This window comes from Drosophila innubila, assembly GCF_004354385.1.
Source record: "Drosophila innubila isolate TH190305 chromosome 2R unlocalized genomic scaffold, UK_Dinn_1.0 1_C_2R, whole genome shotgun sequence".
NCBI lineage: Eukaryota > Metazoa > Arthropoda > Insecta > Diptera > Drosophilidae > Drosophila > Drosophila innubila.
This window is the reverse complement of record NW_022995374.1, coordinates 5,795,217-5,819,496: the sequence shown is the minus strand read 5'-3', so window position 1 is coordinate 5,819,496 and position 24,280 is coordinate 5,795,217. Positions and strand designations below refer to the sequence as shown.

At 36.3% G+C, this 24,280-nt stretch overlaps 1 protein-coding gene across 4 annotated transcripts in view; it reads right to left on the bottom strand.

The window, feature by feature from the left end:
- LOC117785441 (protein Shroom) overlaps positions 1-20,525 on the bottom strand; it is a 60,644-nt gene extending 40,119 nt beyond the window's left edge. The window contains exons 1-2 of one of the 4 annotated variants that reach the window (XM_034623442.1): positions 20,290-20,525; positions 10,705-11,243 (exon numbers count right to left, since the gene is read on the bottom strand). In XM_034623442.1, the coding sequence (XP_034479333.1) occupies positions 10,705-11,103 (399 nt within the window). In that variant the 5' untranslated portion in view covers positions 11,104-11,243; positions 20,290-20,525. Of the gene's footprint in view, positions 1-10,704; positions 11,244-20,289 lie in introns of those variants that run through there. The other 3 variants (XM_034623444.1, XM_034623445.1, XM_034623446.1) reach the window with 3 other exon arrangements.
- Between the last annotated feature and the right edge of the window lie 3,755 nt (positions 20,526-24,280).

The following is a 24,280-nucleotide window of genomic DNA, read 5'->3' as shown; positions in this document are numbered from 1 at the left end:
AAGCTCAATTATTAATCGAAAATTAAACTGCATTTCAGCAACTTTTACTTTAAGTGAGAAACAATTTCTAACATAAAACGAACCATTCATCAAAAAAAAACAATTAAAATTGAGCCATTAATCGAGAATCAAATTAGACATAGAAAATAAATCTTTTACTATACAGAAAAAATATAAATTCTTAGTTTATTAATACTTTCAACAGCTTTTACTCTGCGCACAGATTTCACACAGAAGTTCAAGTGTCACTTTCAGCCAGTGTCATTTAGCAATGCTAGCTTAAACTGACATTAAGTAAAGAAAGAAAGAAAAACAAATTAAGAACGTGTTTAAATTTGAATACAAAAGTAAAATTTCATTCATAATTCTTAATTAAAACTCAGCTCAGTTTACGGCATTAAACGTAAATGAATAAAAATTGAATTGGCCATTGGTCAATGCCAAAAACGCAACTCTCAGTTAGGCTAGCGGTATTTTAAATATACTAGATATTGACAGCAGCAACAACAACAACAACGACAAAGAACACGTTGAGTCACTCGAATGAATTGACTCAGCGACGGGGTCAAAAATGTCAGACAGCAAATTCAATTGTCACAGCTGATAAGAGACGTACAAAGAGAGAGAGAGAGGGAGAGAGAGAGAACCACCCACGTGTTGCCAGCTTGACTTTTGCTTTATTATGAGTGCAACACACACACACAGCACACTCACACACACTCACACACAGCGAAGCTTACTCCAGTCAAGCTGTCACATGATCTAAAAATATTTGGCGGAATGTGCAATGAGAATGCGCCAACAACAACAATAAGAGGCTTGTTGAGCAGAAAAATTCGCGCTTCCCTCTCCTACCGACAAACTTACCTCCCACACACACACACACACACACATACACACACAAACTTGCACTCCTTTGCCAGCACATGGAATTTTTGTTTGAGATTTTCGTGTCAAGCTGCCAACAACAACAACTACAACTACTAAAACAACAACAACTGATTGAAAATCGAAAATGTCGCCGTGTTGTTGTTATTGTTGTTATTGTTGTTGTTGTTGTAACAGCAGCAGCTGATCGCAGTTTCTCCTTCTTGTTTTTCTTTTGTCCATACAAACTCTGAACTGGTCTCATCATTATCATCATCATCATCATCATCATCATCACCATCATCATCTTGAACTGCTGCTGAATGATTTTTGGTGGATTTCGTGAGGAAATTTTCCAACTTTTGATTTGCGTTTTCCATTGTCGCTGACTTTTAATGGCCAACACGAATTTGACTCTTTAATGGAGAGGCAGCGAGAAAACGCGCCCCAGCACAAAACAACAAAAATCAAAAGAAATTGCAATCAAAATGCGAGCAAACGTGTCAGCTCCAACTTCAGCTTCAGCTTCAATTCCAGCATCAGCTTCAGTTTCAGCTTTAGTTTCAGCTACGAGTTCGACTTAGGCGCGATCGTGCCGCGATTTCGATTTGAATTTGGCAAGAGCACGAAATCAACCGACTGTCAGTCACTCAGTCAGTCAGTCACTCAGTCAGTTGATCAGTGTTTCAGTTTCTTTAGGCTCTTGCTCAGCATTAAGAATTGCATTGCAAAATGCAAAACTCACTTATGTTATTATATATACTAAATGCTTTAGAATTGTGTTTCCATTTGCATTAGTCAAATTTCCATTCCAATTGAAGGCTAACTCTTTCAAAATATTATTAGCAATTTGGTAGTCCACACAGATAACGTTTTAGCCTTAATAAAGTGAGCAGTATAAATTGTTTATAAAGACTTTTTATGGAATTTTTTTGAATAGTATATATTAATTTTTTAAATTTTCCAAGTAATCAAAATTAAGTTTCAATAATGATTAAAATGTCACTCAGCATAGGAATTTTAAGCAGACTTGTGGAATATTAAAAAATTTCGAAAATATGTTATACACAATAAAAATAGTAAAAATTGAAAATAAAATCCCTTTTCAATTAATCAGAATTTAGTTTCAATAATGATTCAAATTTTTAACAGATTTGTGGAATATTAAAAAATTTCGAAAATATGTTATATACAATAAAAATAGTAAAAATTGAAAATAAAATCAGTTTTTCAATTAATCAGAATTTAGTTTCAATAATGATTGAAATTTTTAGCAGACTTGTGGAATACTAAAAAATTTCGAAAATATGTAATACACAATAAAAATAGTAAAAATTTAAAATAAATTAAATTTTTCAAGCAATCAATACTTAGATTCCTAAATAATTTAGTGGCCAAACAATGATTTAACATAAAAATCTGTCGATTGATTATTTTGTGAAATTTCAAAATAATCAAAAATATGTTAAGGTGTTTCATACTCACACGTTAACAATAATCAATAAAAATAAAAAAATAAACAAATTTCCAAACAACCAATCTTTAGATTCTACATCAATATGAATGCTAAGAAATGAGTAAAATGACATTCCGCGTGGAAATCAGTTGATTTTTACCAAAGTTATGAAATCGTAAAAATTCGAACAAATATTTAATTTGTCAAATGAGCAAAAATTTAGACGTAGAACCAAAAAAAAAGATCAAATCAAGATTAATTAAAGATTTCGCATGGAAATCGTTTCAGTTGTTAAAATGTTATAGTTGTTGTAAGTATAAAACGATCATTTACAGGATTTAAGCAAAGTTATATTGTGATAGACTCAGATGAGTTGAACTTTTGGCAGTTTGGTCAGCAAATCAAAGTGGATTATGTTGATGTCCGGTTTCACACTTTCGCAAATTGGAGGCTTATGGAAAGTGTTACCTCCTGCCGCCTTTCGCCGGCTGTCAAGTGGCAGTTGGCCCTTTTTTAAGTGCTGTGGCCAAATGAAAGTAAATCTTTAGTGACTTAATGCGGTGTAACGCCACTTGGCCTGATTGGTAATCACTAGTGGCATTTAACAGATTGCCACTGAGGAGGGATGAGGCTCGAATTGGGGTAGGGGTAGGGGTAGGGGTAGGAGTTTGAGATAAGGATGCGTCAGCGAATTGCGCAAGCTGAAGGCGCGTCTCATTAGCGTGTGTGCTGTGTCAGACTTTTGGGAGAGGATATATAAGCAACAACAATGATTGCAACTGCAACAACAACAATAACTGAGTGCATCCTTGACCCCGTTGGCAGCGAATTAATAACCTGGAGCAAGCCAAACAACTGGTAATGGTCATGGCATGGCAACCAGTCTGAATCGGAGTCGGAGTTGGAGTTGGAGTCGAAGTCGGAGTCTGAGTCTCTTTTACATTGGATCCGGCCTGATCGGCCTGGTCGCTGTCTCTGGTATGCGGCACAAGATTTATGGCCAGTGATAAGTTTGAGGCGTGCAGGCAATAAGAACGCAACACAGCTTTGGCAATCAACTCAGTCGACCAGGCCAAGGAGCATGCCAAGAACAAATAAATAGCCATGCGAAAAACAAACTAAGCGCATAGACAAGACAAGACAAGCCAGCAAGAAATCAAGAAACCAAGAAACCAACCAACTGACAAGTCCAACTCGTTTGCAGCTCTACTTTATGCTGGATAATGTTTTCTAGCCAACTCCCCTCTCTCTCACTCTCTCTCTCTCTCTCTCTCTTTCTCTCTCTCTCTCTCTCTCTGTCTGTCTCTTTGTCTGCCCTTTGCAACTGAAGGTCATGCGCATGCGCAGCGTTCAACGATGCGCAACAGAATCTTGGCGAGACTTTTGCTGATTCTTGTACTTTCTACAATATATGTTATGAATGTACATACTTAGTAATTGTATGCTTATAATATGGGCAACATAATTAGGCAACATGTTGCAAGATGGCCGTTAATTATGCACGCTTCAGCGGTTAAGAATTGCGGCAGCTGTTGACGTTGCGCGTAATTAGAAAGCGCCGATTTTCACTTTTCTTTGGTCACTTTGATGAGCGTGCTGTGTCCACCGACAGCTGCCGCCTCATCAAGCGATGACAACACACAAAATCAATGGCCCAACAGCAGCTTGCAACAAAAACCACAACAACAACAACTGGCAACGAGTGACAAAAGTGAGCGAGAACAACTCTGAGAGACCCTGTATTTATTTTTTTTATGACGTATTACATAACAAATGTCACAAATGCTGAACGAATCTATGATTTTTATTTTTCAGCGAACGTTATCATTAAAAGTTATATTTTAAAAATTTTTAGTTTATGGGATTTTTGTTGCATTGTAATTCTGGATTATATGATGATTTTTTAAAGTTTTCAAGGTTAATTTTGCTTAATTTTATAAAAATCTGACTTTAAGAACTATATTTGAGTTAATAAAAATATAATAACATATACATTTTTGGGAGATATTTGGTTGGATTCGTTTTCTGTGGCATGCCTGATTATCATCATCTATGATTCTGAATTTTATATGTATTATCAAAATAAAAATCACATTCAGTTTTCGTATATAATTTTTCACAATATTATGGCATTTACTTACGAAATTAATCCAAAAAGCTATTGAAAATTATTTTTTTTCTTCAACTTACTTCACTTGATTCATTGCCAAGTGAATAAAATAGAGACTTAAGATTTTAAATCCACTTTTTTTAAATTGGGTGATTCTATTGGGTTCCTTGCTGCTAATAATATATAATATTAAAATACATCTTCTAAAAAGTATGTATACAGTTACTAAAAATGATCTTATCAGTTCACATTAGTCCTAAACTAAATCTGTCTAACCAGTTTATTTTGACAAAGTAAATATACCTTTGTAAATTGCAAGTACAGGGTCTAATAACAACAACAGCAACTGGCAACAGCTGCTGCTGTGTTGCAGTTCCTAAAATGGCATACATACTCGTACTCGAATTCGAACTCGAACTCGTATCATGTCTGTCACATTGGATTGCAACTGGATCGAAAGTTTGCATATTTTTGCAAGGGCAGCTGTCGACAGAGGAATGCCTCTTTATTTTTTTGTTGTTGGTGGCTCAAAGACGCTTCTAAGTTGGCATTAAATTACGTATGGGAACAAGGTGATAGGGGATAGGATGTTGGCGACTTTGTTGAGACAGGTATGAGTATGTGAGTATCAAGCACGCAGCTCATTTGCGGTCAAGAAGAACTTCGATGGACTTCACAAAACAACAATAACAACAACACTTCTTCTCATCGATCGAGAGATGAAACTTTTGTTATGGTTGTTGCTGCTGTAATGGAAACGAGTTGCTTTTGACCTCAAATTTTCGTGGCTTGAATGTCGCTTTGTCTGGCCAAAAAAAAACAAAAGTGAAATTTTCCTGTGTGGGTTCAGAACTAGCAGCAGTCTTTAAAGAAATTTATAAAACAGAGCTGTTGGCTGATGACTTAAAGATGCCCTGTAAAAGGCTATATCAGTAAATACTATTTCATTCAAGAGGGACAAACGACCAGTAAAGAGATAATCTACTTGCTTTCAGAACAAACTGACTTAAAAAGGTTATTTTTTTAGATTTTACAGCTTTTAAATATGGTTGAGATTTTTATTAAAATTATTAAATATATAGTGTCTTTATAATTGAAGTTAAAATAATGATTTAATTACAATTTTTTTACTGTTTCACATACACTTTAAAATAAAATGAAAGGTAGTAATTTATAAAGAAAAGGTAGTCAATTATCAATTTAAAAAAATAAAAGAAATTAAGAAAAGTCAAGTGGGTTTCATGAATACATATGTAAACGGCATTTTCACTTGGTCTGTTATTTGTATTTGTATTTAATTAATTCTCTATCCACAACAAGCATATACATTAATTAACAACAGGCCGAAGTATGATAGAAAAATGCCTATAGATGCCCATGGCAAAGTGCATACAATTGGCTAGAAGCTATTTGTTGGCCATACAATAAAAAATAAAAACAAAAGGTGAAACTCTTGCACCTGTCCCGCTGAGCCAAGTCAAATTGTAAGCGTTGCAATTATTTGTTATAATTTCTGTTGAAAAAATGCAAAGCATTGACGGTTGGCCATCTCGATTCCCAGCTTCTATGGAATCAGCTGGTAGGGTGGGGTGCTGTGAGAGGGGAGAGGGGAATTGGCGGCAAGCTCTGATGGCGGCGCAAGTTCAAAGACGGCACAAACAATTTAACTGGAATCTGGCTAGAATTTAGCGCTGGCAGGCGGCATTGTTGCTGTTCTTACAGCCAGTTGTTTGTGGTTGTTGTGGTTGTTGCTCATGTTGCTGTTGTTATTGTTCCTGCTGTTGTTGGACTGTTGGCATTAATTAATTGCAGAGTTGCACGTCGTGTGTGAGAAACGAGTTCGACGGCAAGTTAGAAAACTAATGAGCGTTAAGAGTTTTGTGCTTGAGCATTGGAAATGAAAATGAAAGAGCAACAAAAGAAAGCAACCATCAAACCCTACAAACAACAACGCACTCAAATACCCTAGAAAAATAATATACATTTTCCTTTAAAAATCATAGATTTATAAATCAGGAATCAAAAATAATTCATGTTGATCAAAATTTCAACTATAAAAAGTAAATGTATTTGAGACTTTTCAAATAAAAGTTACTAATAATGTTTTTTTCCGATTTATATTATATCAATAGATTTGAATAATAATATGATAAATAATGATAAAAAAAAAAAGGATTTTTATTAAACCAGTCTATATATAATAATTCAATAGTTTTTTTTTTAATTTTTTTATAAGATTTTGTATTGAAAAAATTAATTTGTCTTTAAAGACTGTTATACCTGGTAAAAAAGTTCAAAACACTTTGTATTTTTTAAAAAATAATAGTCGTTTATTTTTTTGATAAAAATTTGTATTTAATTCAAGTGAATTTGTCTTAAATTCAAGTAAATGCATCTTTGTACGGAAAATAATAATAGTCTTTGAAGACTTCTATTTCTGATTCTAAAATTCAACAGTCCCAAAAGACCTTGTGTGTAGTTTAATAAAAAATAATAATCTATTGAGACTTTTATTTTTTTGGTCTTAATTAAAAAGATGTATTTTAAACTAAAACGAGTTTGTCCAAAATGCATTTAAATTCTTGCTGTTGTTATTAGCGACATTCTACTGTAACCAAACTAACCTTTGAGCTTTCAGCTAGTCTAGGCTAGCTTTACAACTGCATACACTGCAATATTTACAGGGTAACAAAAGTAGGCGTAATCCACAGTCGCCGCCCTAATTGCGCAACTATGTATGTATGTGAGATCTTTGAGCTGCTGCTCGGAACTGTTTGGTAAGAAACTCTTTGGCGAAAAATGCGCTCATTTCCGTGGCAAAACGAAAGCGTACGCCGGACAGTTCACGGAAATGAAGCGGCAATTAAGTGTTGGACTTGGCTAAGTGATCAGTTAGCTGCAGTTACAAACACACACAAACACACACACACACATAGCAGCAAATACTTGACGCTTACCACTTGAACTTTACATCATGAAGGGCTAAAAAAACGAAAGAAGAAAAAAAAATTCCATTGGAGCGTCAAGTGTTTTGGCTGATTCGACAAAAAAAAAAAAAAAAAAACAAATCAAAACATTAAGCGAAACTTTTACACCTAAAACCAAAATATTTTTATTTTTCTGTGGAAATCTGCGCATTCATCTGAAAGACAAAAAACTGATAGATAAAAGACAAAAAAAAAAAAAAAAAAACACTAGAGGGGGGACAAATGAGAAGAGGCGGAGATGGAAATGCGAGACGACGACCTTCGTCAAGCTGGCAGCATTACAGTTTGTTTTGTCAGCGCTGCAAGTGGGCGTGGCCGCAATTAATTTGATTGCAGCTATAAATAGCCATGGCTTGCAGTCGTCTGCCGCAATCTGCGGCCACGCCCACTTTTGCTGCATAGGCAAAAATAAAAATCAAGAAGAAGAAGAAGAAGAAGCAAAGGCGACGCTTGGAATGCGCCTAATCGATGCAAAATCGCCCCAAAACTTGTTCTAAGCCAGGCACCCGGCAAAGTGGAAGAGGGCAGCAGAGGGGAGGGGAGAGGACAAGGTGAAATGCAGACCACCATCAATGGATCTCTGGCTAGAAGCTACAGATGCAGTCATGTCTTCTAATAACTGGAACTAAAGCATGTGCCACGGCAACAGCAATTAGCGTTTGCCCACAGTACGATATGAAAATGACGAAGAAAATGTGAAAGAAAAATGCTAAAATGGTAACAAATAACAGAGCCAAACGCACTGTGGGTTCAATAACCTGCGTCTATCGTCTATCGACTATCGATCGAGATGAACTCTGCGCATATTGTTGCCAAAAAAAGCAAAAAAAAAAAAAATCATGCAAAAGTCGATGATTAATCAATGCCCTCCCCCATGCCAAAAGCAACAATACCAAGAAGAAGAAGAGGCAGCAGAAGAAGCCAAAGAAGAAACAACAGAAGAAACAGCTGAAGCCATAGCTGAATAAATTGCACAGTGATAAGGTCAACTTTGTTCCAATTCACATAGAAATAAATCGATATAGACACATTCACATTTCCTAGTTCTATTCTATATCTACACTCTTTCAATATCTACTCTCTTTCTCCAGCTCTTAGTGTTTTTCTTTTTCTGTTTCTGTTTCTGTTTCCATTTCTGTTGTTTGTTCATAACCCATTTTTATTGTGCTCTCTTCGTGCACGCTTCGAGGCAGCATTTAATTGATCGGATTCACTTTGATTGATCGGATCGTCGCTGTTGATAATAGTACCGTTAATTTGGTAAATTATTTTGCATTTAGACGCAAAAACCAATCCATTTTCATTGTGATCACGATGATGATGATGATGTTAATGATGATGCCACGACCCTGTATTACAATCAACTTGTAATTCAGTTAAAGGTTAATGGGTGACGGGGCATATGGAACATTAGCGAAACGAACTGTTCGGGTGCGGCAAAAGAGATAAAAGAAGAGCGAGAAATTCTTTAGATTATTAAAGAATGCGCCGTTTAATCGAATTTCTATAAATAAATGTTAGTTTAGCGAGAGGCAAAGAATAACTCACTTATTGTGACATGATAACAATAGTTTCTCTTCGTAAATAAGATACAACAGTTAATTTTTTCTAAAAAAGAAATACCAAGAGATTTTTCGACTAAATAAAAAGTCTTAACTATCAAATTCCAACAAATAAATATAAGATTAAAGAGTAATAGAATATATTTCATAATGTGACATGATGTCAACAGTTTCTGTTCGAACATAATATAAAAAAGATTAATTTTAACGAATAAATAATGAATAAAGCTCCTTTATAAAGCACACTCATCCATTGAGAACATTCCTACGGTTTCATTCATTGTCAGACAACCCTCTGTCTGATCCTTTTGCATGAGACATGCGATTTTAATCGCATTACCCTTTTCACAATTCGATTATCCATTTACGGATGCGCCAAAAAAACAAAAGTACCGTTTTGTCGCCTGAGTGACACAGTATCGTGATTATGAAAACGAAAACTGAGAGTTGGGAGAGTCCAGAGAGTTGAGCAAGAGGCAAGAAATGGAGGTCAAACTCATAATTCAATTAGGAACCTGCAGCGGTGACACTGCACGCCAATCTCCAACCAAATTCCGACCCACTGTGCGTGGGTTACAGGCAAAAAAAAAAAAGAAATATTTTATTATTATTTTCCGCTTGCTGTGCTTATTTCTTTTCATTCTTGTTTTTTCCTTCTCTTTTTTTAATAAATTTTTTGCCGGCCATGTAAATCGAAGTCGACGACGACGACGACGACGATCAAAGTTAAATTTTGTTTGTTTAAGCCTTCACTTTTTCTGTTGTGGAACGGACAGTCAGACTGAAGACTGGGGACTGAGACCGGAGACCGGAGACTCAGACTGAGACTGAGACTGGAACTGTGGGCAATGAGTCAGCTTCAGTGCGATTGGAATTCTGCGCGCTTTGAGGATTTATTAACAAGAATAATAAAAACCGAAACAGAAACAGAAACAGAAAAAGACGCAGACACGACGAGAAGAGGCAGCAGTTAAACCGGTTGGCAAACTTGCATATCCTGTAGCCGGTACTTTTACAAAGTGTATATTCTTTTAATTCTATTTTTAATAACAACTTGTATTTGTCTAAGTTTTTATTAAAATGCTTCAGTAAATTAATAAGTTTCAATTTTTACAGGGTATCTATCATATCTATTGCATACAAACAGAATAAACTTTAGCTTATTGTTTATATTTAAATAGAGTTTTGCCATTTTTTTCTATATTTAAAATGTTGTTATGCGGGCACTATAAGTACGAATTCCATAACTATTATATGTTCTATTATACCATTCTCTTAATGCTCATAAAATCTAAGGAGAACTTTGCTAGTGTAGAAAAAACTGAGGGCAGGGTATTACATGGTCAAGCAGCTAAAGTGTTCTTAATGACTTTTTTTTTTAGTTTTCAATGTGAGTTTAAGTTAACGTTAAAGTTTGAATTTCGGACTTGCTTTTGGGTACACAGAGCAAAAAAAGCCTGAATTCAATTTCAAACAATTAACAAAATCAGTGACTTTAAATTTTTTTAAATCGGGTAAGAAAAACATGATTTAAGTGAGGTTTTTCGCGTCGCCCTCAGCAAGAAATGTTTAACAATGGCATTTTTTAAGAATTTTCTTCAATATGTACTAAATACATACTCCAAAAATTCATGCTAAACTTAAGAATTTTAAATGGAAATTTTTGTATGATTTTTTTTTTTGAAGTGTATAAGTTTTGGTTTTCTGGTATGGGTAGCTTACCTGTATGGAACCGGCGACCGATGCGGAACTGAAGCTGGCATTGCTCGCCGCATCCGACACGGAGAGGGGCGTGAATTGTTGCTGTTGCTGTTGTTGTTGCTGTTGCCGTCGCTGGGATGTTGCCTGTGTCGGGATCGGGATTGTTGCATCCTTTGAGGCGGACTTGAGTGCGGGCAGCAGCATTTTCGACACTGACATTTTGTCCGTTTGTCCATTGCCGTTGTTGTTGATGTTAATGTTGTTGTTGTTGTTGTTGCCAATGGAAGTCTCTAGTGGCATTGTTGCTGTTGCTGCCGTTGCTGTTGTTGCTGCTGCTGTTGCTGCTATTGCTATTGCTGTTGTCGTTGTGGCTGAGCTCTGCTGATGATTTCCGTTTTCTTTATGATTTCGCATTTTCATTTAGTAATTGCTGCCTGGGATTTCAGTTTTCGTTTCGTTTTCGGTTTCGTTTTGGATTATTATTGCTGCTATGTATTATTATGATTATTATGTGGATGTTGAAATTGTTTTAACACTTTGTAGCCAGCATTTTGGCGACTCTAAGATTCAAAATAACAAATAAAAAAATAAATAATCACACATAAATATCAAGCAACAATTATGCAACATTTCAACGCACATTTCACTTTGTTAAATTATTATTATATTTGTCAGTTTGTCTGGCAACATTGTTGTTGTTGCTGTTGTTGTTATTATCGTTGTTGTTGTTGTTGCTGTTGTTGCACTTTTTTCTTATCGAACTGTGTTGCGCATCTCTGGAATGCAGCCCCAGAGAGAGAGAGAGAGAGAGAGGGAGGAGGGAGAGGGATGGCAACAGAGTAGACTATAACAAATTGAATCGATTGCTTTGGCCGTGTTATTTATTGTTGCTGCCTGCTGTTGCTGTCGAGTTATTTGGGTTTTTGTGTAATATGCGCTCAAGTCTTATGTATTTGGTGATGCATTTGTGTGAAAAGTGAACCAGGTTTACATAACATTGACCCAAGAGGCCAACTGCTGACAGACAAAGTCCACCCTTTGCCCCTTCCCCCCTTTCCCCATTCCTGCTTTGTGTGTAAGCCAATAAACAAGTTTATTTTTTTTTTATATTTCAAATGCGATTTGTTTGCCGACTGCATTTTGGTTACGTTTCGTTGCCCACAGCAACAACGACGACCCACGCACCACAGCAGTTCCGTCATCCCCCCTCCCTCCCCTTCCCCTTCCCCAGTCCCCTGTCCTCTACCCCTTGCCACTGTAAATGTCAACTGGGCATTTTGATGCCATGTCAAATGGGCGCCGTTTGTTGCATCTTGTGTATGGTTTCTATGCAAATTACTGGCCATTAATGCCAGCACTGCCCCGTAAACTTCAAGTGTTTAATGCATAATTATGAGGCTCTAGATGAGGCTACAACTGCGACTGCGACTGCGACTGCGTAACTGCCGCAGAACTGGAACTGCAAATACTGCAAAACTGGATTCTAAGTCACCGTTGACAAAACCCTGCAAGCCACAAAACACAGCCCAAGCCAAGCCAAGTCAAGCCAAGCCAACTCAAGTCAAGCTACAGCCTCAACTACAACTACAGATAGATGAAAAGCTAAAGAAGCCTGTTTGAGGGGGCAAAGTACGCGACGGCGCAGATAAATCTACGACATGAAGGCACTCCATGCCTGACTACACAGCAAAAAAAACAAAGGATCGTTCTAAAATTCAGGTTTCTAATTCCTGATTTTAGCATGTGTTAAAGAATGCGATATTATGGCTATATGTATGTAGTTTAAATGCCAATAATTAATCATAATAAAAAAGGCAATTCAAGTGCAAAATATTTTAACCCCTTTGATAAAAATTAGTGTCACTGCGAACGGCAGTTCGCGCTAGTGACGAAAGCAGCATGAACGCGACTAGCAATGTATATAGTTAATATGGAAAATATGCTACGACCGTCCGATTAGATCGAGTTATATACTGATCGAAAGCTGTAGTCCTTCCCATCAAATTTGCTATGAACTTCAACTAATTGTTAGTTCAATTAAATATTTTATTTCATTTTTCTACTCGGTTAAATTTAAATTTTTAATTTATTTATTTATTTTATTTCCTATGAGCAAATATCAACATGTGATATCTTCTTATTTTATTATTTCAAACGTTACATCTTTATTTTAATTGTCAATTTAAAAACGTAATCAATAGATTCTTTGATTTTTTAAATTTATTTATTTATTTAACATCAACTTGGATTATTCATCAAAAAATCATTTGAAATAATTTTTTTGTATATTTAAAAATAATTTTAATTAAAGAAAAAATTACTATCAAAGTACTAATTTTAACTAAATGTAAAATAAATAAATAAATTTAAAAAATCAGAAATTCCGGGCAAATATCAACATATAATATGTTCTTATTTTATTATTTCAATCGTTACATCTTTATTTTAATCGTCAATTTAAAAACGTAGTCAATAGATTTTTCAATTTTTTTAATTTATTTATTTACTTAACGTCAACTAGGAGTATTATACAAAAAATTATTTGAAATAAAAATTATTTGAAATAATTTTTTGTATAATTGAAAAATAATTTTAATTTAAGAGAAAATTAATATCGAAGTACTAATTTTAGCTTAATATAAAATAAATAAATAAATGAAGAAAATCAGAAAATTCGGGATCACCGAACTTTTCAATGGGAATGGTCTCATGGTTGTTTTTTCTGTGTAGCTGCCTGGTTGCCTAGTTGCCTCACTGGGAGTGCAATGACATTGCAATCGCAGCCTGTTGCTCCTGTCGCCAGCCAAGCTCTGAGGAGTCAGCAACAACAACAGCAACAACAACAGCAACAACAACAGCAGCAGTTTGTGCCCAGCGGCTTTGCGTTTGTGTGTGAAAGCTGCTGCCCAAAAAAAAAATAGTTGAAAAATATACGACAACAACAACAAAAACAACAACAACAAGAAGAAATTCGTTAATTATGGCCCCAAGGAGCTCTCGAAAGTTTAGAGTCTAAACTGTGCGAGTGCGGAACTTCTGCCACGCAGTGTGGCAGCAACTGAGCAACTGTTGCCGCTGGCCATTTTGCAGCACTAATGGAGTCGATTTTCGGCCAACATTGTCTACGGTTTGTTATTGTTATTGCAGTTGTCTCGCTTAACTTTAGTTTTTGTGTTTTTTCTTTTTTTATTGCGCTAAAAGCGAAATTAGACACTTTTGCTGGTCTGCGCGACTTTTGCCATCAAAATCGACATCGAATTCGAATTCGACATCGACACACCAAATGCAAAATACAAAATGCAAAATGACAGTTTTAGGCAGCTCACTTCAAAAAAATTGCGGAAAACCAACGGCAAACAGTGGCGCCAGCAAAATGGGCACAGTTCCCAGTTCCCAGTAGCACCAACCCCTTCCTCAAATAACCCCCCCTCTCTCTCTCTCTCTCTCTCTCTCTATCAGTCCCAGTCCAAACACACATACAACTGGAGAGACAGAGAACAAGTTTATAAGCAAGAGTTTATATGATATCTCTAGTCCAATAAATTCCAATACAAAACACACTCGGCGAGGTCAAAAACAGGCTTCACTACACTAAGCACTACACTAAACTACACAAATCAGCAGCTGACTGTAACGATCGCTGGCCTGTGGTGTGAGTCAAGAATCTTGATCCTAAACAGGAAATTTTTATTTATAATTGATTGATTTAAATATACATTCGGTATTGGAATTTACTGTGGGAACAGAATCGGAAACAGAGACCGAAAGAGAAAGGGAAGGAGAGAGAGAGAGAAAGAGAGAGAGAGAGAGAGAGAAAGAGAAAAAGATAGGTAGATGATTGAAGTCATATGAGATTATATCTCTATTATGAAGAAGAAGAATTGCTTGTAGATAGAATTCGATTGCGATATTGTATTAAATTTCAAATATTTGTTTAATTAAGTGAAAATATTAATGTCTTTGCTCACTTTAGAAATTAAATCAGAAATTTACAAAATTAAAAAATATCTTTGCAAATTAAAATAGAAAGATTAATTGAGATTGTTCCAATGTCAAAAAAAAAAACAATTGCTTAGAAAATGGCAAAATAAATATTCCAGTATTAAATTTCAAATATTTATTTAATTAAGTGAAAATATTAATGCATTTGCTCACTTTATAAATTAAATTAAAAATTTCGAAAATTCAAAAAAATCTTTGGAAATTAAAATAGGAAGATTAATTGAGATTGTTCCAATGCAAAAAAAAAATTACAATTGCTTAGAAAATGGCAAAAGAAATATTCCAGTCTATTGCAAACCGGAAATCATATTTCTTTGTTTAATGTAAAATATAATTTCTCTATTAGAAATTCTGAATAAAACATGACTTGCATGCAAGTAAAGAATAAAAATTTTTGCTTGATCTAGCTGCTGAAAGAAATGATCTTTTTACAGTGTAGCAAGCCATAACTATAAGAAATAGCCAAGTTAATAACTGAAAGATTGTTTAGATAAGCAAATTGCTTATTAATTTATAAATATTTTTAATTTTTAGTAATTTCCCAGCACTTGTTGGTCTTTTAAATGTTTTTCATAAACGTTAATTGCCAGATTTAACAGCATTGTCATTTGAAATTGTTATCAGCTAAGGAGACTTTTTTTTAGTTTTGCCGCACAGTTTTAGGCTGCTTGAAAAGACTTGTCAAAGATTGAGATGCCTGATAAAGATAATGTCCCTGAACTGAGTTGAGCTGAATTGTTGCTGTTGCTGTTGCTGTTGGTTGTCATAAATTCCGTTCAAATTGTTGTAGTGTCAGCTACTAACAAGCGTAACAAAGTGCTTGACAACAAAAGCAACAGCAATAACTACAACGGCAATGGCAATAGAGAGAGAGAGGGAGAGAGAGAGATGAATGAAACTGTTACCTGCCTGGTTATGTTGTGATTAGGTTTACCTGGCGAGGTGTTTGCATTTCAGCTGCCTTTTACAAGGCTGTCTTAGCCCTGTTGCTGTTGCGATTCATTATAATTTTTGTCAATTCTCACAGGTAGAGGGGATCACACAAAGGTGAAGATCGCATGGCGCTGAGACATTCACACAGCACTAATACAAACAACAAATACAAGAGCAAAAACGCATAAATTTACAATTAAATTTAATTCGTTCGCTGGATTTCCGCAAAAAAGCAGCAACACTGCAGCAAGCAAAAAAAGGGCCAACAACAATCAACAATTGTTGCAATGCTGGCAGTAAAAACTGCAGTTGCAATTGCAAGCAGCGCTTGTGGCAAGTTCAACGTCTTCTTTAGTGTTCGCTGTGCTTCGTTTGCAGCACAAAAATGAAATGGGAAAAAAAAACAACAAGAAAAATATTAAGATTCCCAAGCGCGCTTCTTGGTAGCAGCAACAGCAACAGCAACAACACCCGCACACACACACACACACACACACTCGAATAGGGAAAAAGCGGCATGTTTATATGTACATATATATGTTTTGCCACTGCCTGGCATCATTCAAAACTCAATGCCGCAACTCGCGAAAGAGCTCATCTCATCTTTGGTTTCTGCTCGGTCTACTCTCTTCAGGGGCATGTCAACGGTTCGACCGCGTCTTAGATACCTGGCGAGCATGTCGATCGAGTTTAGATTTCAGATACTTTTTTTTTTTTTGGGTACACCCGCAGTTGATCATTGTTCGCTTTACTTCCGCCTTGACGTACCAAACACAGCGGGCAGGATGTGAAGGTCGTTGACAAGTCGCAAGGTCGCAGCAGCAGCAACAACAACAGCAACAACGTTTGCTTATCACCTGAACAGGCTGTGGACCAATTCATTTGCAAAAAAAATAAATGAAAACACATACTATACGTATTTAAAGATATACGTATGTGCCACAAATATTTGCACAGCACATTCCAAGCACTTTGGAAGTGCAAATAAAAATTGTAAAACGTGCAACGTAACGGGAACAAAAAAGATACAATACAACGAGAGAGAGAGAGAAAGAGAGAGAGAGAGAGAGAGAGAGAGAGAGAGAGAGAGAGACAACTACCTAACTAAAACAATGAAAAAATAAATAAATAACTAAATAATTAAATAATAATGAGTGCTAGTTAACATATGTATGTTTATATAAGTACTCGCATTTAAGTATATAAATATATAAGTAACTACTTATAGTATTTATATACACGCCACATGTGTTTACTACATTTTAATGATTATGTCTACGTAAACTAGAAAATCATTGTTTGTGTAACGAAATTGAAATGGCAAAGAAATGACTTGACAAATATTTAAAACCCTTTATTATTTAGTTATACGACTTTAATACAATTGATATTGAAACTCATTTGATATTGATAAGCAATCCTATAAAAAAGAGATATTAATCAAATTCTTGAGTACAAAACTAACATATTTAATTTATATATTTATATTTGACATATTATTTAATTTAATAAAAAACGAATATATAAAAAGAGTATTTACATAACATGTAGACCAGTTGTTAACTGTATATTTTAATAAATAAATGCAATATTTAAGAATTTTTATATACTATCGCATGCATTCTTTACTTTCTTTTATAAGATTTCTATCCTTTATTTTCACATCATTTGTTGAAAGGGGTAGTTACGAAATATTCGACAACTTCTTTTATATGATCCTTAGCATAAGGTTTCACACATTTACAACCTGACAGTCTGCTCAAATATCTTCTTACGATCCTTAAATAATATTACCAAATAGATAACAAATTTATGAACTTGATCGTATTGTCTTCCGCAAAATGTTGTTTCTATTTACCACCTGTCGGTGTGCTCATAAGTACTTGTATCTATTGCGAACACCGTAGATACATTCTCGGTTGGGAAATTCATGATGAAATTGTTAATTCTTTGGAACTTATTCCGTAGCATTTTGCGTGTTTAACTGTCTGTTTGCTATTTGCTTAACTGGTCGACAGAAATTGTTGTGCGCAATTTGTTGAAATGTTTTGTTTTGTTTTTGTTTTAAGGGAAAATTACCTTAACACGTATTAATACGAATATACATATATTTTAGGTATGTTCAGGGAAGTTTTGGGTTTAGTTTGTGAGTAATTTACAATGACAAAAGATGAGAAGCAAAACGCACTCTCGAATTCGTAAGTTCGTTTGTTCGTTTGTTATTTTTGTACTGATGTTTGCACTTACTTAGTTCTGATAGATAAGATTAAAATTCGACTTAGCCAGGCAAGCCTAGCGAATGCCTCGCTGGCTGTATGATAAGATAAATGAAGCTCTTCTGCACGCACACAAACTGGTTGCCAATGGCAGCCTGGCAATGAGACAGCCATACAGCAGATACGTATCCGTCAGATATAGATACATGTATTGCAAACACGACAAGGTCGCCGCATGCAATGGATGTTTTACTTTTAATTGAATCGATGCGATGATCGCCAGTTTCCGATAGCTGTATGTTACATCCAACTGTATCTGTATCTGTTTCGTATAATTCAATCAATCTCTCATTCACAATGTGCGCACACATTTTTGGAGCGCGCTGTCTGAATGCCGGGGAACGAGTGTATTGAACCCATCGGCCCCCTCCCCTTCTCCTACTCCCTCCTGCCTGTACTCCAGCAAGCAGCCAAGTAAAGCAAACAAGTTTGTTTTGAAATTCTTTTGTCGTATTTGTTGTTGATGCTATGAGAACACCCGCTCTCCACCGGCTACCCCCAACAATAGAAGTCTGAGACAGTTGATAAGTCATCTCATCAAATTCCGATTACCCATTCCGTTGCAACTTTATACCAAATACCGATTATATCATTTCATATCTTTTGGTGGGAATCTAACTTCTCTTTCCATCATTTGTTATCGCAATCAGATACGAAAACTGTAAAGTACTCGAAATACTGTTAAGCTTATAAATCTATCTACAAAGCTACATTTTGGCAAAAAAAAAAAAATAAGTAAATAAGAGAAGAAAAGAAGAAAATTAAGAAGTGAGTATACAAGTGGAAAATACTTCCGGGTTTAATTTGAATTTCAAGAAATAAAATTAATAAACAGAGCTAAGCACACATATTCAATTCATCTTAATTAAAGAATGTGTTTTGGCCTTTGAAATTGCATGATAATTAAAGTAAAGAATAGTTTTCTATTCTATATGTAACCTGAATATGTCTAGTAAAATTATAACAAATTGTTGTAGATACTTTCAACCACATTATTTAGAATCTTGAACTAAATTGATAAAGCGTTAGTCAGTCTATTAAACTGTTGATATGCAAACAATCCTCTCAGTTTTGATAATTATAACATCTTGCTAACATATGAATAAGATTTCATTTATTTAGTTTCAGTATGCCAAATCTTTTGCCACATATCTTATAATAAGAACCATAGGAAACTTCTATCCAATCCGACTAGTATCATTGAAATCTAAAATGCTTAAAGGACGTTTTCTAAGCTTTAATTCTTAGCCTACTTTTGGGCAAATTGCACATTTTTCAGCTGTTTAATTTTAACTATTTATGTTTCACACATTATAACAACCATGGAAATTAACTTCTTTGTTTTTTCTGTTTATTTATGAGCGTTTTATCAGCTCTACATGTCTGCACTGACTTTTGGTCCATTCAAGTTCTGAAGAACTGACCACAAAGGACATGTTTTATACTGTGCAATTCTGTTGACAGCTTCTTCATATATTTTTCTATTTTTTGTATTTTATTTTTTTGGCTTAAATTGTGTCTGTCTGGCTGCAATTAAAATAATCCAAAACACGTACTGTCCGCCTTTGTTATGGGCTGTGCAAATATAGTATGCTTTATATGGCTGAGTAGAGTTTTCGCAAGTGCAACTGCCAATGAGGCGGCAGCAGCTCTCCGCTTAATGCTCCGCCTAGGCTGCCTCGTCTTCTCTGAATTCTTCTTCTTCGCCATCTCTGAAACTTTGAAGTTGCTGCTGCTCTTGCTGCTGAAGTTGTGGCGAGGCTCTTGAAGCGCGGAAAATGGCAAAATGCAGCCGCCAAAAACTGGTCTGCCTTAGGAAAATGTTGATTGAGCGGACTGCCGGAGGGGTAGGGGGGACATGGGCAGGGGTGGTAGACAAAAAGCTTGAGCAAAACTTGTTGGCCTCAAAGCACAAGATGGAGTTAAAGTTGTAGAAGTTGTAGAAGAAAAAGAAGATAAAGACAACTGAAGACGAAGAAGATTCTTGCCACCCGCTAGCGACGGCAGTAGAAGATGATGAAGAAGCAGCACCAGAAGATTTGTTGTAAGCGGAAGAAATGGTGCACGTTGAAGGCTGCGCTGCAGTTTCGCTTAAATATTTATATATTTTTTATGATTTTTGTATTTTGTTTATGTTTGCTGTATTTTTGTAATTTTTAGAGGCACATTTAACACGCCGCGTTATTGTGCTTCAGTTGCAGTTGTTTTTGTGGTTGTTGTTGTTGTTGATGATCGCCGTTGCTTCACTTTACACACTCTCACACACACCAACACATGTCCACACACACACACACAGTCATATGCTCTCGCATACATAAGAATTCAATGTAACAGAACACAGAGTTGTCGCATTTGTCAATTATTGAAAACGTTTCATTATTAAAGTGACACTCACACACGCATACATATGTAAATAACAGCTGAATGCAATCGAAACGTAAACAGAGAATCGATAATTACATTTTGTTTTATTAATTTTCTTTAATTATTTGTGTGCACTCGCACACACACACACACACAGAGGCACATATACACACCAGCAAGAAACACAGACACGTTACGCGCGGCCAATGAACGCGGCATGAACCTTTTTCTCTTGCTAACTGCACGATACGAGAGCCAAAAGTGGACTGACACTGAGACTGAGGCGCGATCAGGCAAAGCTCACGGCGGCAGCGACGACGACAGCGACGGCGACAGCGACGGCGGCAGCAGCGTCGAGTCAGAGTCCAACACCTACACACACAGATACAGATAAAATGCGCTCTCACAGCGGCAATTGCGAAAATGTTTGTCTTTGGCCACGTTAACGACAAGCAGCACAAGAGCAAGACAGAGAGGGAAAAAAATATACTCACACACACGCTCGCAAAAGAGAACCACAGAGCCGCAATCTTAAGTCTGTTTTACCTGCGCTGCGCTGCGACGCTGTCAAAAACCCCAGTGGAAATTTGGACGCTGCTCTCAATGTGCTGAACATGCGACGTATTTCCAGTCGGTAAAAACGTTTGCTAATGGGGGTCAGTCATAGTCTTATCATAGGCCTGCATGCAGCAAAACCAAAGCAGAGCAAACCAATAGCAGCAACAGCAACAACAACATAAACAGGTATTTTTTTTATTGAAAGTCACTTATCTCAGCTGTCAGTGAGCGCGACTGCAAGTCCAATTGCTTTCGTATGTGTTTACTTTATGTGTGTGTGCGTCTAACTGAGAGAGCAAGAGAGCCACACACACATACACATACAGATGCACGCTCGCTCGCCACTTAATCAGGCATCGGACAGAACCTGTTGCGCGTGCTATGCGTCCAGTTCTTGCTGAAGAACGAAAATAACAGCAACAACAACAAGCAGAAGAACAAGAACCTGTTGCGGTGGCCACAGCGACGGCGACTGCGAAAGCGACGTTGACTGCGACTGCGACCGTGCTGCTCACGTCGCTGCTTAGCCTGCACTTAGCCAAAATTCGTGCGGGCAAGGCAAACAAAGAAAGTAAGACTTAAAAGAAAAGACAAAAAGAACGCAAAATGAAGGAAATACGTTGATAAGCAAGGCCGAGCCGAGCTGAGCTAAGCTGAGTTGTTGCTGCTTTTACTGCTGTTGCCGCTGACCGCGCTGCACTTCAAAGTTGATTTATGTTTTGCTGTCTCTGTCTTTGTCTCTGCTGCTGCTGTTGTTGTTGTTGCTATGGCACTTTTGATTTTCAACGTAAGTCTCTTCCAATTAAGCAAAAAGGAGCATCGACTGCGAACAGAGCGACCACCAACGTTGCCACATCAGTTTAGTGTGAGGCAAGGTGATACCAATTTAATAAGGCCAATACATATTTGTGCCCAATTATGATTATGGCCGTTACATGCAAATTCAGGTGCTAATGAGCCCATTTTTGTGCTATCTAATTTATGTGGATGTTTCAATATATAAATATACGGCTGCAGCATGTCAAATAACGGTACAAGCGAAAGGTGGCAACATGCAAATTGCCACAATAAAACATGGGCTCCAAACAGAAGAAAATATATGCATAACAAGAAAGGCAATAATCAACGGGTCTCCTCTCTTTATGTTTTGGCTTTGACTATAGTTCTTAACTTTCGTTTGCCATTCTCACAGTTCATTAACCGATTTTAAATGATAAATCCGAAAAAGCAAGCGAAACGCTCGTCAGCCGTAAAGATCAGAAGTCAGCCCGGGGGGAGTTTTGTGGTTAAACCATGGTATCTGTGAGATCAGCATCATAGCTCCCGGCTCCAGACTTACTTACTTACGACTCCCGGGCCTGCTTTGGCTTGTGGTCAAAATGGTAATGCCAACAACTACAGCACACGCGTTCGCGCCTCGGACGCAGCTCCTCTCCAATTAATCATCGCTTTGGTGGGCGCTCATTGGCTCGCATTTGTTTATTTCTAAATCTTTGAATTTTTCTTTTTTTTTGCGTAAAACAAAAACAAGTTTACCGCTCGCTCTGCTCCAGGAGAGAAGTGGAAAGAGGCAGCATGGAATGTGCCGCGACTATCAATCAGTTATGTCTATTGTCTATGGGCAAAGCGGCCATTACCAAATCTGTAGCTCAACAAACTCTTTTCTTATACCCTTGCAGAAGGTATTATAATTTTGGCCAGAAATGTGCAACGCATTTAAAGTAACTTGGAAGACTAAAGGCAAAGTATATTCTAACTTTACTCTTGTCTAGAACAACAATCTGTCTTATGTATCCTGCACAATTACATCAAAAAATCTTCAAACTGTCATAACTGCGTCAAAATTGAAAAATTAAATTTTTAGTTCCTCACTGTCTATATTTTCCTTACCTTGCGCTTTTTCAAAATGTCATAACTTTGTCAAATCTTTACCAATTTTCTTCCGGATTGTCAATTTTATCATTATTTGGCCTCTATTTTAATTCTGCATCAAAATTGGAAAACTTAATTTTTCATCCTTTACTGTCAATTTTTTCCATACTCTTCCCTTGACACTTTTCCAAAAACTTCAAACTGTCATAACTTTGTCAAATTTTATCCGATTTCCTTCCGGATTGTCAATTTTATCATTATTTGGCCTCTATTTTAATACTGTATCAAAATTTGAAAACTTAATTTTTCTTCCTTTACTGTCAATTTTTTCCATACTCTTTCCTTGACCCTTTTCCAAAAACTCCAAACTGTCATAACTTTGTCAAATTTTATCCGATTTCCTTCCGGATTGTCAATTTTATCATTATTTGGCCTCTATTTTAATACTGTATCAAAATTTGAAAACTTAATTTTTCATCTTTTACTGTCAATTTTTTCCATACTCTTCCCTTAACACTTTTCCAAAAACTTCAAACTGTCATAACTTTGTCAAATTTTATCCGATTTCCTTCCGGATTGTCAATTTTACCATTATTTGGCCTCTATTTTCAATCTGCATCAAAATTGGAAAACTTAATTTTTCATCCTTTACTGTCAATTTTTTCCATACTCTTCCCTTAACACTTTTCCAAAAACTTCAAACTGTCATAACTTTGTCAAATTTTATCCGATTTCCTTCCGGATTGTCAATTTTATCAATATTTGACTTCTATTTTCATTTTGCGTCAAAATTGGAAAACTTAATTTTTCATCCTTTACTGTCAAATTTTCCATACTCTTCCCTTAACACTTTTCCAAAAACTTCAAACTGTCATAACTTTGTCAAATTTTATCCGATTTCCTTCCGGATTGTCAATTTTATCATTATTTGGCCTCTATTTTCATTCTGCATCAAAATTGGAAAACTTAATTTTTCATCCTTTACTGTCAATTTTTTCCATACTTTCGTTCACTGCCCATTTTCCTCATACTCTTCCCTCCCTCTTCCCTATGAAAAGCAGAACAGGAAGGGTATCAAATCTTCGGGGTACCGAAGATAACCTTTCTTTCTTGTTATTTTGTAGCTGACCAGATCGAACAGACAAGACAATACCAGAGCAGAGACCAGACCGGCTCGACTTTCCATTGGAAAAGCCCTCAATAAGTAATATGCAGCTGCTGCTGCTGCTGTTGCTAACAAAGCTGAAGGTTACGCTAGTGGGAGCGGGAGCTTGAGTTTGGATGCCAGCTTGGATTTGCTATTTAAGCATTCCAAGTGCGAAACATGCTGGCAACAACACACCCAGTTTGACAGTTGCCAGTTTACCAGGCCAACAATACAGCACACATTTCACGTGGGAAACACTAAGCCCTTTTTGCACTTACTGTTATTGTTGTTATTATTGTTTTCAGGGTTGCTTTGGCAGACTCAATGCGCGCATTGCATCTTAATTGGGCGCCCGTGGTGACGTCACCATTGCTCCATATGCTGAAATTTGCATGCAACATACGGCAAGGCATTGAGAGGCAGGCGGGCGGTACTACGAGGTATT